The 20,937-nt window shown below is 42.3% G+C and overlaps 1 protein-coding gene across 2 annotated transcripts; it reads right to left on the bottom strand.

Annotated features, from left to right (window-relative positions):
* Positions 1–194: 194 nt before the first annotated feature.
* cyld (cylindromatosis (turban tumor syndrome)) lies at positions 195–20,437 on the bottom strand. Of its 2 annotated transcripts, XM_019866757.1 has the most exons (18): positions 20,059–20,437; positions 18,181–18,716; positions 15,641–15,952; positions 13,703–13,808; positions 12,621–12,722; positions 11,491–11,607; positions 9,014–9,402; positions 8,520–8,685; positions 7,087–7,228; positions 6,599–6,721; positions 6,433–6,524; positions 6,289–6,355; positions 6,010–6,142; positions 4,543–4,651; positions 4,233–4,351; positions 2,830–3,046; positions 1,514–1,904; positions 195–1,419 (listed from the first exon to the last, which is right to left on the bottom strand). In XM_019866757.1, exons 2-17 carry the CDS (start codon positions 18,670–18,672, stop codon positions 1,720–1,722), a joined length of 2,871 nt encoding a protein of 956 aa, XP_019722316.1. In that variant the 5' UTR covers positions 18,673–18,716; positions 20,059–20,437; the 3' UTR covers positions 195–1,419; positions 1,514–1,719. The 2 variants fall into 2 exon arrangements, with proteins under 2 accessions (XP_019722316.1, XP_019722317.1); XM_019866758.1 differs by lacking the exon at positions 11,491–11,607.
* Positions 20,438–20,937: the final 500 nt, after the last annotated feature.

Here is a 20,937-nt window from a genome sequence, read left to right as displayed (position 1 = left end):
TAATGGGGGTCCACCTGATAAGCCTGGTCAAAATCCACTCACCGGGAACTTCGTGAGATACCTGTTGTCCGATACAAGATCTTTATCAAAAACTCTGCTTTTATAAAACAGAAAAAAAGAGAAAAACTCACCGAACTGCACATTTCTCGCTGACCTGATGCTAAACAAAGTCTCCCACGACAACAGGCCGCGGTCATGTTGCGTCCTTCCAAAACGGCATTTATTTAACGAAACATGTACAGCAACTTGACTGACATCAAATTCCACCTGTTACATTTGGGCACACTAAACAGACTGGACAGAGAAATCACTTATTTAAAAAAAAAAAAAATTGAGAAAGAAAAAAAAAAAAACAAAACTCATCTGGTTCTATCAATGTCGCCTGAAAGGAATCAGTGGCGGGACTCAGCAGTGCGGTAAAAGGGTCCCTGGAACAGTGCAAACCACCAGAAAAGGAGCCTCGTCTCAAAACAGTTCTGCCCGACACATTTATCTACATCCATTTCAAAAGCACTTCATTCAGGATTTTTGGTGGCTTTTTAAAAAAATTAATTGAATTACACTGTTTCCTCTTCAATAGCTTCCAAGTGACCAGCCTTGTGCCAGTAGTTGAAAACCTGACAGCATCATCATCATCATCAACCCTGCTTTATTTCCTTAAAAGGGACAAACATGATTAGATTAAAATAAATAATATCAACATTTGATCACATCTCTTTTGTTGAATTAATCTGCTGTGTGTCACATCTTGGAGAAAGGCGGTGAGTCGGGGCCCGGACTCTCAAAAAGGCCTCGTAAACATAAAGACGCACAGGACAAATACTGTTCATGTTAGAAGCCCACGCCCCGCTGGGGGTGCAGATTTGCATTCTGTAACACACACACACACACACACACACACACACACACACACACACACACACAAAAATGCATCCCCTGACCAATAAATTAGCTCTCCCTCATAACTTCCACTTTAAGAGGACTCAGAGCCAAAGTGCAGTTTTTCGCAGGGAGGAGAGCGGGACTGGGGTGGGGGTGTAAATGTGCAGTCAAACGGTTAGAATGGCTACATTGGTTTCTGCAACACCCAAACTGTGACCGGGGTTCCTACAGAACAGGGTCACGAGAGCGCGAGACGCATAGTGCGTACCGCGTCACTTCTCTAATGAGGTGTTATGAAGCATTCCAGCCTTTCCCGGTGGTTAAGACTAGCGGGACTTCTCTTGCTTTTCGCCCCCCACCCCCACCCCACCCAACCCCTGTGCCCTCGAACCCTCCACAGCTCGCTCCATCTTTTAAATCCTTCTTGAGCCTTGCAAAGGCTCGGCTGAGCGATAAGGAGAATCTATGTAGGATGACATGAAGAACAGAACACTTGAACGAAAGCACAGTGCAAATAAAGCACTCCCTCCCTCCCCCCTACACACACACACGCACACACACACACACCCACGCACGCACGCACGCACGCACGCGCACACACACACACACACACACACACACACACACACACACACACACACACACATCTTGACAAGAGTGGCGAGGGTTAACTCCAAACTCGGCAAGCCTTTCTTCTGTTTAGTTTATTTTTTCATTGTGGGTCTTTCTGGGAAGTCTGCAGCCCTGAGGGAGGGAGGGGCGTGGCGTAGTGGCCGCAGGGCTGGAGGAGGATGACGACGGAGAGGATGGAGGGTGTTTCATGTGGCGAAGTGAGGGCTACTTGTACAAGCTCATGGTAGGGCTCTGGTACATGCACATGTAGGCGTCGCACAGCAGCCGTCGGGCCTGGCCTTGAATGCTCTTGGGGTCGAGCGCGTGCAGCTCCTCGGGCGTCATCTTCAGGTAGGCCTCCACCTCAGGGCACGGCGACACCTGCGGAATGTTGAAGCCGTTCTGGCCTCCTGCCGGAGCATAAGCGGGAACAAAATGAATAACATTGTTTAATGTGTTTGTAAATCTTCATCTAATTTCCTTGGCACGGTTGTGATGGTGTGACAAAAAAAGTTGGGTGAGCAACAAAATGCAGACACTGCTCTTTGAACCGGTGGAGACATGGAGCAAAAAGACACTTTTAATTGCTTGCAAATAAACAAATAAAAAGATTGGAATCTCGTTTTTTATTCTCCTCCTACAGTGATAGGGCAACTAAGATTTTTTTTTTCCATTTTGATAAAAAATGGTTGATTATGTACATTTCATAATTCTATTATTTTATTCTGATTGGATATTTTTTCTTTAGTTTCATTTCAGTGATTTTAATTAGAAACAAATTAATTTACTTTACTACATATAACACTGGCCTAATACTACTACAGTTACGTAGGAATTTTTGAACAAAATGTTTAATAACCCAATTTTTTTCCCAATTCGTTTAAAATGACAACAGTAAAATATGCTATCAGGCAACAATAAGTTAGATTATCTATGACTAGCATTGTATTTCTATATGGTGAGCAACATAACTGTGCTCTACAAAATGTGTCCAGAGTATTTTTTTCAGATGCAATGCAGCATTTTCAAAAATATATTATGTACTATATATAATATTAAAAACATTATTAATCTCAATTGTTTTTCCAATGAGTCACCTGTTTATCAATACTAACATTAAAATATGAATACAATCATGGCAATAACAATAATAAGTTATTTACAGTGTATTTGTTTCAGTAAATAGTTTCTCAAGTTTTACGGTCACATTGCTATTATATCAATTGCTGTCACAGCAGCAGTAAAAATAAATACATAAATAAATTAAATAAAAATCAGTAACATTCCACTCCAGCGTATCATAAAAGGTTGATAAGCGTCAGAACCGCAGCTTACCGTCTCGGTCGGCCATGCTGTCGAAAAAGAGCCAGGTGGAGGCGGCGCTGCCGTACTTGACGAAGGCCACGTAGTGACTGGTCTCAATGCACAGCACGGCAAACAGCTCCATCGTCTGGCGTGGGAACGTGGCCTGGCGTCCACCGCCTTCTTGCAGCTCCTTGGGGACGCACAGCTTGCCGTGCCGGTGACTTTTTCTCCTCGGGTGAAGGTGAACCTGAATGGAGTACGAACGTGCGACCACCACTGAAGCCAACAGAATCTCATTTACACAAACGGTGTCGCTGCAGGATTAAGAAAGCCAAATGTAAGACCTGTTGGATCAAATTCAAGACCTCTCATTCACAAAAAAAAAAATGGAGGAGTGGGTTATATTGGCTCAATGTAAATTGCAATATTTTCCAATTTTAAGATTGATTTAATATATTTTGTTAACATGTTTGGTTTTTTTCTTCATATATTATATGTTTAATAGTATATTGTATAGGCTCCAGCACACCAGCTAAACCTAATGAGGAGGCGCCATACAAAATGGATGGATGGATAATTCTTAAAGATAATTTAGGACCTTCATTTTATAAACTCAAAGTCAAATATGAGACTTTGAAGGATCTGCATATAAATACAGATTAAGACCACAAAATCATTTTGCAACTTTTGTCAGTAAAGTGTAATATCAAATCAAATGCAGCCGCGACATCTACACCACCTTTATTTCTTTGTATTTGGCGCCATCACATGGCCAATCCATTTTAACAGGCATGGTTGGACCGATTTAATTCAAGTCCACCACGGTGTACATATGCAGCAAAGCAAATTGCACAACAGTAACTCCACAAGCAACACTTTGCAGCAACAATAACAGAAGTGACTAACACGATATAAATAATAGAAGTATTAAAGGTCAAAGAGTTTCATTGGCCTGAGCTGACTCTTCCCGCAATTGATTTAAGAGTTAAGAGTAATGTACACATCACTCCACTAGCCACCATCTCATTATTTTTGCTTATTTAATGATGAACACACCTCTAATGTATTATATGGAGACTATACTTGATTGTCTGAGTTTGATGTCATTTAGATTTACAGCATTTGTTTTTTTTTGTTATGTTTATTTGTGTTGCTTGGGTCACCGACAGGTAATATCCTGATAACATCAGGCTAGCATATATGGAGTATACCCGATCTCCATGTTTACAGTGTCCTCACAATGGTTCGAGATCAGATTTTTATCCACATTTGATTCCAATCTGAAGATATCAGATTCCAAGCGTTGACACATATTTCACTTGTGTCACTTGAGAGCAAATAAAAATGGGAACTGCATCACTGTAATCATGCACTGTAAATCTAGCCCAAGAAGAGCAAGGAGCCATGTGAGTATTAAGACGCATTTTTTTTACCTGCGTATTGCACTTTTCGCAGAACTGCTTAATCTTGCCCGCCGTGATGTCGCCGTCATCGTAGCAGTCTCTGCACTCAAAGAGGGCCAGGCCTCCGCAGATGCGGCATTCTCTGGGAGCTGGATGGTTAATCAAAAAAACATTTTTTTTTAAGTGGCTTTGGCGTTCGCGTGTAGACTGCTTCATTTGGCTCGTGGTGACAGCTTTGGAGTTTCATTCCAAAGTTAACAGAAAGAAGGCAGGACAGGAATTGATCGTGAAGAAGACGCACACGCGCACACGCACATAAAATCACTCGGCTCGAACTCACTGTCTTCCAGAAGATCTGTGATGTCTAATTCCAGTGAAGGGAAAATCTTGTTAAACATTTTGAAGTCCTTGCCAAAGCGGGGCATCTGGATGATAAGGCAGGAGGGAGCCTGAGGGCCAACAAAAACAGAGGAGAGCAAGAGCTTATTATCATCCTGCACAAAAGCAACACCAGCCAGAGCGGAGGGGTGTTTACGATTACAACACGCATGACCAATCTGTCTCGCATGCTGCGTTTCTTGTTTGAAGCAGATATCTGATCAGTGAGGGAGGCTGCTTTACATCTAGGATGTGTCGTGTAGGACTGTGGCATTTAAGACCACATAGTCGTGAGATCCACTGATGGGAAAACGGGACTCGGACACAGACGACTCTATCAGTGGGAAAATGCTTCCACTTGCTCCTCCGCCCCATTGCCATCCTGACTGATCATTGCACAAGGGACATAGGCACCAGAAATAAATGGTCAAAGACAACCACGATATCCCATGTTGACATCTCAAGTAGAGCGAGACTTCTCACGCCTTCGTCAGTCAGTATTAATGCTACTATGTAGTGTTTTGATATTTGCTGTCTTTGGAGCAGTAGGTGGAGTACACCCTGAACTGGTTGCCAGCCAATCGTAGGGCACACATAGACAAACAATCAATCGCGCTCACAATGACACTTGAATGCAATTCAGACCAGCGGTCTCAAACTCAATTTATGTGGGGGCAGGTGGAGATAAGATTCTGGGTGTGTCTGACCACATCAATACCTTTTTTTTTCCCCTTTCATTTGTTTAACTGAAATCAACTTTATATTCTCCAATACAGGAGAGAAAATACATATTTTGCTGTGAAGCATAATATTTAACCACATTTTCTCTTCACAAATACAAGAAACATACATGCATTTTTTTTATATTTTATTTGAAAAAAACGGGCATCCTATAGCTCAAAAACTTGACATGCTAGAGAAAAACTGAGATCAGTTTTGAATTCCGCGCACAAAAATGATTTAAAAACACTCAATGTAAATTGTGTCACACACTCACTTGTGTAATAATCATAATACATTTAATTTTAATGGGTGTTAAATCAACCAAACGATTTCATAGCGCAACACTTAAATGAGATGAGAATGGGAACTTAGCTACGTTGAAAGGAAGCTAGGCAATAATAATTTACGATACACAGCCAATATTATTATACAATATATAAAGCTTGATCGTAATTGTGGTCACATTTAAGTTGGAACAACAATTTACTAATAGCAATCATGGTGGTAACAAAAGGACATTTGTGCGCATGCATCACACTATGTGCACTGAGGTTACTTACGGCTGTTGGTGGTAAGTGATGTAATGATCAGAATCTGTTGCGGCGTGCTTTTCCCCGAGTATTCTTCCCACTCAACCATAGTTACACAAGTCGAACAAGGTTACGTAACATTGATCCAACTTAGCCAACATTTTTGGAAGACTCACCTCTGCAAACTTGAGGTCGCTGTTGATGAAAGACCACTCCAGGAGCTGCTGAATAGTGGGAACATCAACTTTGTCTTTTTTGTCCATAAAGATCTGGTAAAAGTAACAGTCCTGCACCTTCTGTCCCGCTGACCTGTACAATTAATATGATAAGATTCAGCGACTATGTCTCTCAGCTGCCACCTTCTTCTACTATGAGCTTGCATTTCATCAGTGTCTACTGAGATATAGAAACAACATTCATGCCACTAGGTGGAGCCCAAGCTCAGCAACACTTACCTTAGTTTGAGCAAAGGGTCTACCCGCAGTATGTGATGGAACAGTATATTGAGGAACTCCTCTGGATCTGCAGTACAAGATGTGACTCATTAAGGAAGAGGAGAATCGGAAGAGTAAACGTATGCACAGATGTTAAGACCTGACCTTTTTCTTCAGAGGTGAAGCCAGACGCAGCTTCTACTTTCTCCAGGATCCTCCTGAGTTTCATCACTTTGGTGGCGCACACATACCCATGTCTGAGTGAGAACCGGAAGCATTTGATTGTCTGGATAACAATAGGCAAAAAGAAACCTTTGCTCATCACACTCACATGCGCAGCGGGTTGACTATCTCAGTGCGTAACAGTTCTTGGGTCTCTCTGTAATACTCCACATCGGTCTTTGAGCGCGGCCTCAGCAGAACTGTGTCCAGTACAGAGCTGAAGGAAAAGAGACTGCACAACGGAGATAAGTTCAGTATTGCTGTTTTGACGGTACAAAATTATCAATAAATCAACCAATACCCAGGAAAGTCTGATGTGGTACATACAATGTCACATTAGACATGCAATCCCCTCAGAATCTAACATAAGCTTTTGTTATTTCTCTACAGGACCAATTAAATCTTAAAGCATAAGGTTCCATGTGGTTTGGATTGAAAACCCTTTGGCGGTATAACAGCCAAAGTCAAAACAATTTACTAATCAAGCTCTGCCTCAGGGCACTGCCGTTGAACAAGCATGTGCTCCATCGCCAATAAATATGACAGAAATCCAAAGAATGAAGGGTTGGTGTGAAATACAAAAAAAGGGATGCTGACCAGAAGAGGGTCGAATCCAAGTAGCACGAGTTGTAGTGACCCTGGATGCCTTTCTTCTTGCCTACCATGACATCGAGGCCATCCGTCTCACTGCGGGGCGGCGTGTTCTCGTGTACGATTTCGCTTAAGTAGCCCCCGAACGCTGTGTGAAGGGACACAGTTACAAGATGGCTTACTTTGTGCTCTTACATCTTTTTTACTCTCATATCTGTGCCAGAAAATGTGTGCAATTACAGAGAATATCCGTCTGAAAAATACTTTTAGGTCATAAATAAGACAATCACAACCAGGAAGTAGGGCGGAAATAGAGCATGCTTTCTTTAAATATGTAACAATGTATTTTTACGCTGCTGCAAAACCTTTTTCCGGTAACTGTGCGCCGTTCCTAACCATGAAAAGTGTCACGTGGAGACCAGAGTGAACAAAGAACCTCCTTTTTATGTATATTAGGTTCAGGGAAGACCTTAACCCTCGTGTTCACCTCAAGGGGTGATTCATTCCAGTATTGCTCTTCATAATATCCAATCCAACCCAAACCAAGTCTCATTTTAGTGCTGTGCTAAGCATGATTACTGTAGACGCCCTGATTGTCCGTTTACTGGACAGGGAAGTTCCTCTCTTTTCCAGAGTTACAATAGAATTAATTGAACAGGAAGGACACAAAAAAGAATGGGCCATGTCATGCGCGGTTTAGGTGGTATGCAGTGATGTCACGTAATTTACATAGCTGGCAACGGAATCAACATTGTGCTGCTTAATCAGGATTTACCTGATCCAAACCAAAATGTACTCACTGTGTGGAGAAAAAGTGGCTTAAATTGTCCATGGCTGTCAATGTGAGCATGAATGAATGGGTTGCCTGTCTCTCTCTATAGCCTCTTTCACACAAGACGACTGGGGAAAAAGGCTTTTATACAGGCAGTGTGAAAGGGGCTTCGGATACTACCTCCAAAGACGAGAAATTACCCTGTCGGCTGTGTCACCCTATTCTGTGCCTAAATCAGATGGAAAAGGCTCAGATTAGCACTGAAGATAAATTGATGAGGCGGCCCGGTGGTCCAGTGATTAGCGCATCAACCTCACAGAGCAGAGGTCGTGGGTTGGATCCTGACTCTGACCTTCCTGTGTGGAGTTTGCATGTTCCCCCCGTGCCTGTGTGGGTTTTCTCCGGGTACTCCGGTTTCCTCCCACATTCCAAAAACATGCATGGCAGGCTGACTGAATGCTCTAAATTGTCCCTATGTGTGAGTGAGAGCGGATGGTTGTTCATCTATTTGTGCCCTGTGATTGGCTGGCAACCAATTCTGGGTGTCTCTCGCCTGCTGCCCGAGGACAGCTGGGATAGGCTCCAGCACCCCCCGGGAGCCTTGTGAGGATAAAGCGGATCAGAAAATTGATGGATGGATGGATGGCTGGCTAAATGGATGACTCACCAATAGAGTTACAGCGCTCAATGGGGTTGGAAGAGTGATGCAGCGATGGGAAGCGGGAGTCGGGCCGACAGCACTTGAGCTTCACGAAGAGGGCCTTTTTAGGCGGACAGCTGAAGTAGCGTGTACCTTTGAAGGTGCCGTCAGTGCAACCTGGGCACTCCTCTTCCTGAAATATGTTTTGGAAAAAAGAACAGCCACGCCAATGAGTACTTGGGATAACTTGTGTGTGCTCATGGAAGATATGATTTTCAAACCAAACACATAGATGACGTTAAAAAAAAAAAAAAAAAAATCTCGTCAAAACATGTACATAAAATATGTACTTAATTGTGTGTGTGTGTGTGTGTGTGTGTGTGTGTGTGTGTGTGTGTGTTGTGTCAATAATACTGTATGCAGCTTTTTTCCCCCCATAACTGTTGTTGATTGATATTCTCACTAATGCTATACTATGCCCACCGATGGTCTATCCCAATGGTGTTGCTATGTGTTCTCACCAGCTCCAGACCGGCCAGTGGCTCCAACAAGCCTGGAGGGAGACCCACCCAGCGGATGACACCGCATAGAGGGGGATTCTCTTTCACCTCGACCAGGGAGCCCACCTCAAGACCTGGCTGCCCCCTAGTAGGTGTTGCTGGCCGCGGCGAAGATGGGGCAGTGGGCGAGGGGGCATCAGCCTGCTCCCCCATTACCGACTGGACGGACAGGGAAAGGGGGCCCTGGCTCATGTTGTCGATGGGCCCGCTCTTGCGGTTCAGACTGAAGGGCAGCGAGTGGAACTTGTTGTCACTCGCCAACGAAGCGGTCGGCGGCGCCCTAATGGGCGGGGGCGACTGGTTGAAGTCGGGGGGAGTTTCGGTGAGAGATTTTGCAGGGTCCTCCCCAACTGAAGGACAGACAGAAGACGTTCAATGTAAAAGGAGGCAATGAAGCAACATTTTAACCTCATTTTACAATTGACAACTACAAGATACAGTAAACGGAAAACAAAGATGATAAATTCCATGTCTGAGATGAGTTGCCATTGTGATGCTCTTTAACACTATCTGGAGGTGACTGGAGAATGTCATGCACCCTGGCAGCTGGTTTGCATGACATTATGATGACCATGTAGGGCATGTGTATGGTTCGACTCTTCGACTCATTGCCTTCCTGTCTGAGGGTTGCATGTTCTCGCCAAGCTAACGTGGAATTTCACCAGGTATTCTGGCTTCCTCCCAAATTTTAAGAACATGCAAGTTGGGTAATTTGACCCTCATTCCGTCTTTTGGCACTTTAGTGTGTCATGTGCAGCATTAGGCAAAAACATCCTCCACTGTATGTAGAACAATGAGGCTTTAACTGTTGAGTCCAACTCAAAATGTACACCGCCCTAATCAAGATTGAATTAAAAAAGCAGCACTCTTCTGCATCGGCAGTTCAGATATGCTAATGAGAACGTGCTAGATAAGTCACTAAACTGTGATTCATAATTCAAGTCAACAACTTAAGGAGGTCACCACCTGTTTGTGAGTCACTGCTGACATTCACATTAGAGGACTACATAATAATGTCGGTGAGAATAGATGCAAAAGAACACTTGTTGCCACACTGAGACAAGGCATTTATGAAATGAAAAACACGTCATCAAATCGACACATCACATCATGACATAAGGACTGAACTTCTCTGGAAAGTATGGGTAATATATGAGGGGAAAAAAATCCCAACACCAATGCAAATACAGGAACAAGACAATGTGCAGCTCTGACATCAGACTTTTACAAATGCTTTGGCCACTAAATAGTTTATCTTATAAATATTTCAGCAGTTATGGATTAATCTGCAGCACTAAGCATTAATAAAAGCCTTTTCATCAACACCAATCTCACCATGCAAGTGGAATGTGACGCGAACAATGGTGATTAAGGGGACGGGACGGCTGGGAAGGTCTTGGTGGCAAGCTACTGCGACTGACTGAGCATGTTGTAGCCTACGTGAATGGAATAGTATGATTTCATGTCGCAACATAAAGCGAGCGCAGTTCACAATCCGTAAATATTGAACAAGTTCCATGAAATCATTTGAAAGCCCCACGTTGCAATGACATTCGTGTCAATTGGGAATATCGATCCAGTTCTCAGTTTCTCCGGTATTTTCTCAAATAGTGGCATCATCTCTTATTTAGATAAACAAGGGCAGAGAAATAAAAATAAACGGCTCGCTGAACACATCCCAAATCACATCAGGAAAAAAAAAAGTGTTTTAATCTGTCAGATTCTGTTGCTTGCACACGGATATTATAGCAATACGCTCTTGGCAGAAATTCAAATTGAATAACTAGAACTTATAATAGAGTTGTGTTTTTATAGCATGACAATTTAGAGTGCCCAAACAGTTACTCTTATGCTTGTCTTCATTTACAATTCGTGTCGCACTTTCCAAAAAAGAAAAAAAAATTAAATGCTTATCAATGTAACAATATTGTCGTAAATGTAATTATAACGCGGAATTCATTTTTGAGAATATTTCATTCGAGGGAGAACTCCCTGTTAGCAGTTGGTTTATTTTTTGTTTCACACAAAAGAAAAGCAGTTTTGTTTTGCATTTTTTTTCCCTTACTGTACCCAATGTGAACCAATCTGCTGCCTTGCAACCAAGGTATGTACACACAACCATGATTTTTTGGGTGCACTGTATACCCGAAGGATTTCCCTATAATAGTCTATTTTAATGTTGAACAATAATACCAATAACATCGTTTATCATTCCCTAAAAAAAAAAAATCTTCACAAATAATAGATGCCTGTCCTTATTTGCAATTGAGTAAAATACTACTACCCCTTACAGTCTTTGTGGATATGCAAATACTTATAAAGGTTATTTATTACGGAAAATTACAAACACCTTTCTGGAAAAAGCCAAAGAGATGCTTGTTCGGAAACAGTAGCTTGCCAGCAAGACCGGGAACGTTCAGCGAGTGGCCACGTGTTACCTTCGTCAATGTACCATGTGCTTTTGGATTTGGACTGCACTGGGGGGTCAACAGAGCTGCCATTTAAAGTATAGTAAAACTCTGACTTGCTCCTACTGCCACACTGATGAGCTAATCCTGGAAATAACACAATTAACCACAACACAGATGCATAATAAATAGAAAAGTGTGTGCCCGCGAGTGTGTGCATGTCTCTGTGTGTGTTGCACTAGTGTACACGTGTGGGCATGTCTGCACCGTGACATTGTGTTTGCAACAGTGGATCGTTGAAATGACCTCATGATCATTCATCATCAAAGAAGATGCAAAAGAAAAAGAATGTTGACAGCAAATTATTGTAGATGCAGCAGGGATTTCTCAAACAGTGGAACCTGTGAAGTAGGATGGGGCAATCAATCGAAATATAACTTAATTTCAAAGAAAAACGATTGTGTGTGTGTTGGCAAGTTCCTACGTTATGAAAGCACCCTGAATGCACCGTGTTGCAACACATATAACGCTGTCACGGTTCAGTCGAAAATGTTCCCGAGAGGACGAGACGATGTATGGCAAAACTTTTCCAAATGTGCTTGTCGGTACCGCATGTAAAAGAGTGTGCATCACTCAAAGAACCATAGAGCTCGCATTTAGTCAATTACACAAAGAGCAGAGTACGTCCCAAGTGAAGATTTGTGTGTTTCAGCCTTGGGTTCCTCATTTTCGGTCTCCAGTTTCAGCAAGAATTTTCATTTCCGTGTACCTCTAGTCCTGACAAATAAACTCAATTGAATAGATCAAATCGCCAAGCCCAACTTTTAAGTGCCTCCACAGTTCTGACAGGTTGATGGTGATGATTTGACCTTGGAACAGATTATTTCTATTTTCAATATTTCCAAAGGGATTTTTTTTCAGAATTTTCTGTTCTCAGAGGTTCCGCTGCATTTCGATGTAGGAGTGAAGGATACATTGTTCTGACAGAGCTGTTTTAAAAAGTTGGTTTATACTGAAAAAAAGAATATTGCTGAAAATTATTATAACCTATGTATTACCCTTCTGAAATAAAATGCATCTTTGCAACATTGTTGTTGACAACCAGAGAGCAGCTAAAATGAAAACAATAAAAATCATACAAAATGTCCGTTTTGGAGTACCTTTGCTCTTCGGTTTGCTTTGGCCAGAGGACGACTTGTCGTTGCTGTTGCCTCTGGAAGCAAATGTGTGCTTTTGCAGCCTTTGGTCCTGCATGGAATATTCTGCGTGGACCAAAACAAATATTCAACATTGGTGACACCTAGGACATTGAGCTAACGTGCACAAGCTCTACAAGTGAATTCTGCCTACAAGCTGTTGTTTTTGAGGAAATGGTTTCCTCACCTACGAACCACATTAAAGTGAAGGTTTGTGGTGTGTTAAAAGAGACATTTTGAAAACACCCAATGGATAAAGAATTACAGGAACAGCATGGATGCAGTTTTTTTGTTTTTTTGGATCACCCCACAACTACATAAACAACTTTACTGGATATTCACATATATGCTGTTTATTTGAAAATGCTGGTATTACTGTGAGCTTGCTGTCATCTGCACTAACACTGCCACTCTGCTTCACTTTTGATTTCAACATTACAGTGCCTTTGTGGCAGATTTTCACTCAGCACTGCTGTCAAGACATAGGCAGGGAAACTCATTGTGGGGGCGGTATTATCTAAATTAACAACACTGTTACATGACAATTTGGCAAAATTTAGACTTAAAAGATTTACTTGGTTATTTAATCTCAAACTTGATGGGTAGGCAGGAACTCCTAAGAGGCAACAATAAATCTTCCCTTTAAGACTATTTTCTATTTACAGGAGGCTGTTTAACTATTGTTTAAGCTCCACTTACAGTACAATGCTGGTGTTTTGTCTTTCTTTGCAAACTAGCTCAAAGATTTTGGTTGAGAGAGTCAGAAGAGAATTTATTCTGTTTAGGAAAAATGAGTCTTTTCATGGTGACAAGGCTAAGTTTTTGTAGCTGGTTTATTTGTTGACTGAAAGCGAGAGAAGCAGAACAGCGATGGCATCTTTCTGGTGCACATAAAGACATCAAAACGCAATGTGGCGAACAAAGAGCTTGACTATTTTGTCTGAGAAAACAAGCGAGGCATCAGGACAAAACACTCTCTGTTGGCAGCATCGAGAGAGAGAAAAGCAGATGAGAAAAGACATTTCTCTCATGGGGCGGCAGCTCACCTGGCATTACGTCACAGATGGGGACAAGTTGAGTGTGCTCCAAACTGGCAAAGTTACACAGCAGCTTCCCGTCAAACATACCGTCCCACTCACCGATTGGATTGTCCTGCAAGAGTTGGAGCCATAAGAAGTGTATAACCCTTCCAGGTCTAGTCCAGCACTAGATCTAACACGCTTGCATGGTGATAACCCAGTTGTTCATCATCCTCACATAAGCAGCCCCTCTGATACAGATCCTCCTTAGAGCTGTAATCCCTCCTGCTAGTACAACCGAGCTATTCTTCCACCTCACAGTTTGCAATCCAACGCAGCGCTCCGGCAGCGTAAATGCAAGCTCGCGAGAAAGCAAGGCGAGGCTGGGCAAGAGCAGCGATCTCCCAATTAGCTGCCTGCTTTCCCCTCGTCAGGCTATCGGGTCATACCACTCGGAGACCCCCAACCCCCACCCCGCCAGAACGTGACTCCCTCCTCGTCTTGGTGTGGGCAGTGGATGTGATGCGCGGCGTGGGCTCGCCACCACTGCTAACAATCAGCAGTCAAATGCCGCCGTTACAATCTCCATACAACCACAACAGCACTCCCAACCTGACAACAGTAGTCATAGCTACCGGCTACGCTGATCCTTGGCAACAAGAACATATTCCCTAAACACGCAAATGAACTGTGATGCAGAAAAAGGCACGACACAATAAAATAATCGAACAATTGCGTTCTGGAAAATCTTACATTTAAAAAGAAATGAAAACATGTTTTTCTTTTTTTTCCCCCCGTGGTGTGCAAACTTTAAGGGACATCCGTATATTGTTTTTCTAATGGACAGATGAGACATGTCATTTGAAGAAGAGGTGAAATAAAGAAAATAATAAAATATGGACGTTAAGTAATTTCTTTTCTCATACAATAATTTATACAAATTAGAATATTAATTTTTTTGCTCAATCTAATATTGTTATCATTAACAATAAATCTAAAAGAGATCATTTATTTAGATAAAGGAACTGTAACATGAATATGACAAATACATTTGAATCATTAGAGAGTCGGAGTGGACAAAATGAATGAAACAAATATAGGGGTCTGGACAATGGTGGGCTGGATGAAAGAATGAAGTGGGCCGTATGTGAGATGCAGGCCGTAGTTTGTCCAGTGCTGTACTAATCCGACTGTAGACCTTGTCACCATAAACAACGTGGTCTTTAAAAATTTGTAATTTTGTTGCTGTCGTATTAAACAGAAATTGTCAAAACATCATCTTTACAGGTGCCACATATGCTGTGGTATTTGGGGTAATAAACCAATTATTGGATATGAGATGTCACTATAAATGCTAAGTGCAAAAAAAATAATAAAAGATAACAAAGGTAACAAACACACACCAAAATAAATATACAGTGCTGAATTGAGACACTATTTAAATTTGTTCCGTGAACACGCTGGTAACTTAAAACGATTAACTGAAAACATCTTTTCATATTGAAATGAATGGAAATGTCATTAATCTGTTCGACCCATTCCCCGAAAACAAAAACAAGTTGCACTGTGCATTTTAATTAGGGTAAAAAAACCACTCCATAAAGTGTACTGTGATTACTCTCTACATCTTGTAACTGAACCATTGGCTAAATCCATTGCTTAAAGCGAAAGTCATGTCCAACATTTTTTTTTGCAATATGTTCCATGTTTCCCCACTAATCCAAACACGGTATTCTGATGCATATTGCCTTTGTGGAATAAGAATTGAGCAGTAAGTGGCATTACAGGACAAAATAGCAGCCACGTGAGACTTAATGTTATGGTAATGGAAATTTTCGCTACTTTATTATATTTGCTAAAATAGTCTCCCATCTATTTGAAGGAAGTGAAGCAGAGGCCATTGTTTGGGGGAAATGTTGAAAATTGAGTCAATGACAAATAGCTAAATTAAGCCCAGGTACTTACCATGTCAACACCCACATAGTAGCCCAGCCTCTCGTTACCAGGCAGTAAGTCACAAAAAATGATGGTGCCTCTTTCAGGTCCCTCCCGGGTCTGGACTAGGACTCTGGAGTTGATCTCCAACGGTGGGTAGTCCTGGTCCTCCTCAACCAGTGTGACATGATCTGACTCCAGGTCGCCCATGTCGTCGTCGTCATCATCCTCCCAGAGCTCCAGCTTGTCCAGGGCCACGAACACGCCGCATTCCTCCTCACAGCGGAATAGCTGGCGGCCCTGGAAGGAACCCTCTGTGAAGCCCTGGCCTCGACCCTCCTCCTGAAGGAGGAAGAAAAGTAAAAATAGGATCTGACTGAAGATGGGAACTGTAGCCAAGATAAAACCTTTCAATGTACCGACAATGCTTAAAGTAAAATTACAGGGGACACATTTTGTCAAATTTATTTTAAATTGCTTGGATGCAAATGGTCTCATTTCTGAAAATATGTCTGTGAGTAAGCCATTCTGAATTTCTGCCTGTTATCAGTTAGGTAGAGGTTTCAATACTCAATTAAATGTTTGGAGACACTGTTTAACGAAGTGTCCAAATCTCTGAATTTAAATTCTCAACAATAAACATTAACAGACTGCTGTAGTCCTGCATGAAAGTAGACTAGCTTCATGTTTAATCAAAATAAGACATTTTATGCAGATTTTCATTTTTCACAATCATTCAAGGGGGGAAAAAGTGTCACAAAAGTGCAAAAACATCATTACTCCATGCTGGATGAAAGGAATTCTAGTGAGGTGCACTTGTAACATTACATGTTATGAATGTTTGAAAATGTATGCTTTATTTCTTTTGTCAAACTCTCGTCACTCAGCATTTGGCAAGGGGCGAAAAGTGTGAACCCAAGAACCTGAACCGAGGTGTTTGTTTATACTGAGCAGCAGCCTGAGCACTCGAGCGCTGCCATCGGCCCACTCAGCTGAGCGCCACAGAATAGAAACAACATTGTGCTGAAATAAGAAAACCTTTGTGTGTGCGCGTGTTTGTCGCCTCTGCGGACATGTGCCACAGTGCAAGCGGTTATGTTTGACAGCGAGTTGCATTGGTGTCGTGGAAATATTCTCATTGCTGTCAGTCAAAACAGCTCTGGGTCATGCAGTGCTACAATGTAGTTATTTATTTTGGTTTCTCGAATGTGGGATAACAAACGGCACTGTTTTTGGCAAATTCTCGCTAACATCACTTCTCATTTTATTTGCAGTTTTATTTCAGTACAAGGCACACCATCAAATTAGAGCCAATACAAGGCCTGGGTTAAAAATTCTGTCTTTCTAAAGATAGGTCATTTTTAGAGAGCTATCAGAGATGTACTGGCTCAAAAGCTTCCTTCTTATTGTGGCTGTAATTTACAGTGGTGCACTGCATCATTTTGAGATCTGCTACGAGTCACTGCGTTTGTCCCAAATTGTGGCCTCTGTGTCTGATGCACACCCCGCCTCAATTTTCGGGTCATCCAGTTAAACATAGAAACACCTACCGATCCATTTTCTGATCCGCTCAGCCTCACGAGGGTCGCGGGCGTGCTCGAGCCTATCTCAGCTGTCTTCAGGCAGTAGGCGGGGTACACCCTGAACTGGTTGCCAGCCAATCGCAGGGCACACATAGACAAACAATCATCTGCGCTCACTCACTCCTCGGAAGGCCGGAGCAGGAATCAATTCCTGCATCTCTGCACTGAGACGCAGATGTGCTAACCAGTCGCCGACTGTGCCACCAGAAACATTTATACTCGAATGAAAGCTTCTTTTAACATCCACCCTTCCATTTTCTAATCGCCGTGTCCTCACAAGGGTCGTAGGGCATGCTGGAGCCTATCCCAGCCGTCTTTGGGCAGTAGGCGGAGTGCACCCTGAACTGGTTACCAGCCAATTGCAGCTCTTTTTACAAGCTCTTTTTTTTGCAGCTCTTTTTACAAGGGCAAAAAATAAATAAATAAAATCTGCACTTCACGTCCTCTTCCAACTGTTATTTTTCGTGATGGTTCCGTCCAAGTTGGGTTTGAACTCATCGTGTGATGTGTCTGAGTGTTTTTGAAAAACAAATGCACAGGCAACAAAGACAAACAAACACTAATACAATGAATATTTGTTCTCTGTACTACAGTTTAATTTAGTTCCTTGTACAGTTCATTGCAAAGAACTTTTCTTAGCATTTTCTAATAGTTAATGCATTGCATTATTTATACTTTATTTCTTGTTATGCCATGATTTGTTTTACTCCTGTTTTGCTCATTTGTTTTAAATTCATGGTGTTTTGTCATTTATCACAATGAATATATTGGGACAATAAATGATAAACTGAACATTTTTGAGATTTTATTATTGGAATAAAATTAATTAAATGTTAAAGAACAACATTCAGTACTACACACATAAAACCGGAATTTGGTATCGTTGAGACATGGCATGGTTAAAGCTGTAGGCAATGTCAACAATGGCTTTATCAAACACAGTGTGGGTAAATAGAACCAGAGGAAAACAGATGAAATGGTTCTTACCAAGAGCTCCACTCCAAACAGGATTCCGGAGAGGGCTCTGTCAGGCAGCAGCGAGCCCTTGAAGCGCACCACGCCGGGCAGCGGCTCATCGCCAGAGCGCAGCTGGACGCGCACCTTGGAGCCACAGTCGATGTCACGTACGCGCTCCAGCCGGGACTTGTTGCACAGCAGGGCGTGACGTTCCTCGCAGTTAGTGATGGGAAAGAGCAGTTCAGCCAGCTTCTCGTCGATCTCCAGGATGTCGCGCTCATCCAGGCTCAGCACCACATTGGTCTGGTCTAGAATGCGCAGGCTCTTTTTGCCCTTGCACGGCGGGAGCGTGCGGCCCAGGCTGTTGCGCTCCTGGCACGCCTGGCCCAGGCTGCCGCGTGGGATCCACAGGGTTTTCTGGGGGGGCTTCTCCACCGTGCACTCCTTCACCACCATGTAGAAGTGCCAGTCATCCCTGAAGCCCCCGCTGGGCTTCTCCTGACTCCACAGGACCGAGCTCATGGCTGCATGCTAGGCAACAAGGGCAGCATCACAGCAACTGGAGTCTGCAAAACACATTTCACAACTGCAGTGCCTGTAATTCATATCGTTCTTGTGGTACGCCATAAGGGACCAAACAAAAAAGTAATTTTACCCTTTCTATATTTATTTAATCGGTGTTGGGAGGGTTTTTTTCCCCCCGCCAGATATCGGAATCGGTCTAAAAAAAATCCATTATCCGTTGGGGCCTAGTTAATTGGTGTCAAGTACATTTTGTATGTTGAGGAGCGACAGTATGTTTGGCCTGAGTTGTTTGTGGAAATTGCAGAGAGTCTTAGCCACATGTGAATGCATACAAGCACTCCCATTGCATTTTTTCAACATCAAGTCACTTGCAAAATGTTTTAAGGGTAATGTTTTAAGATGAGTTTGAAATGATATTCAAACTGATTTGAGATACTCTCAAGTTGTCACGTTTGTTATGAAATGACAAATAGCAAGGGTTCTCTCTGTGTTATCATCTTTACAATCACCTCCATCAATGTGTGACTTACAAATAGATAAGAACATAATTTTATTTAACATGATGTGTCTTTGATCTGCATGCCTATGGCGACTGTTAAGTTAGGAGGGGCAAAGACCTCAGGCCATTTCATATGTATGAGCGGCAAGAAAAACAAAAACAAACAATGCCGGCACATTGTTGAGTTCCTATATTTGCACTCAACTCATACAATTACGACAAGAGAACCGAGAATACGTTTCACAGGTAAATTAAATTTATGGGCCTTTTCTGAATTGTTGGCACAAATTCTGGCATTGTCAAAAATGTAAACTTTGTAAAAATCGGTTAAGAAATAAGCAGATTCTGACTTATTTTCAATGTCAATACATGGCCATTGATGAGAATGTTGTCCCTTCCAACATGGCCGCCACGTAGGCACGTCGATAGTCGGGTTGAAACGGCGCATGGCGTATTTGTCTTCATATGTGTGGCCTTACCCCTTTAAGACGACTGGTTGTCTTTGCAGTTAAATATATAAACACCTAATTGGGAAAATTGGTACGATTTTTGTTTAATTGCTCGGAACTGCTCATTTGAATACGCTAGAAAAATAATAATTATATACAGCTAGACAGTGGACTTCCCCTCAGACATGAAGTCGAAAGTGAGCACGCCATATCCGCCTTGAGTAGTGACGAATGACTTGAGACTTTTTGTTCGATAAACCCCGTAAATGTGACATAAAAGCTTCATGACATTATCATGCGTCACGGTCAATGAGACCAGTTTAGTTAGCCGAAATGACAGCCGGGCCCTCAGCTTCGAAAGTGTTAGCCCAGCCAGCCAGCACTCACCTACCGCTGGTCATTCTCATCAAAAACGTCAACGACACGGCGTCTTACCTTTTTCGGCGTTAGTTGAGGGGCTTTCGGTTAATGTGTCATGTCACTACAGCCATTATTCCAATACGGGGCGAGGTCTGAAAAATCAAGCCCGAACGCCGCCGTAGTCACCTCTGCTTACCGAAACGGCAAGCTAATGCTAATATGCTAACAGCTACCCAACCGGCTATGCACTAAATAATCAGACTAAAGTGAGGTAAAGTGGCTGCCCGACAGCAAACAAGTCGACGGGGGACCGCCGCGGTCTACGACATAAGAACGACATTTAGAATACAGCTATAGATTTACACATATATTTCAAAATTCATACAGTATTACGTTACGGTGTATTTAAGCTATGTTATTTACATGAGACGACCTCACGAAACATGGTGTAAACGTCATCAAAACGAGGCTTACTAATTGGCAGAGCCTTTTTTTCTCGGCTGCCGATTGGCTGATGGTTTTTTCTATACAGTCGAATAGGGGATGCCCATTGAGAGTGAAACTGCGTAGTTAGGATGCATCGTAGCTTCAAAATACTGTAGCCGGAGCTGGTAAAGAACAATTTTATGTACTGTATAAAAAAATTAAAAATATGAACGCATACATAAAAATACAATAATTTGCTCTTTGAGAGCAGCACAGATAATTAGGACAAAAAAATCCGACAGTCACTGCAGTTGAATTAATATAGTCTACAGTACTGTATTCCAGATTTATTTCAAATGGACAACAACAGAAGATGAAATACAGTATCATCATCTATATCTTCTATCAAGAGTAAAGGCAACTGTGCCGATAATACGATGTAATATGACATGGTATGTCGTCACATCACCACTGGAAAAAAAAAAGCAAAAACACATTTTACGTCAATAAATAAACTAGTCCATCTTC

Source organism: Hippocampus comes, unplaced genomic scaffold (assembly GCF_001891065.2).
Source record: "Hippocampus comes isolate QL1 unplaced genomic scaffold, H_comes_QL1_v1.1 scaffold82, whole genome shotgun sequence".
Classification (NCBI taxonomy): domain Eukaryota; kingdom Metazoa; phylum Chordata; class Actinopteri; order Syngnathiformes; family Syngnathidae; genus Hippocampus; species Hippocampus comes.
This window is presented reverse-complemented; position numbering and strand designations above follow the sequence as displayed.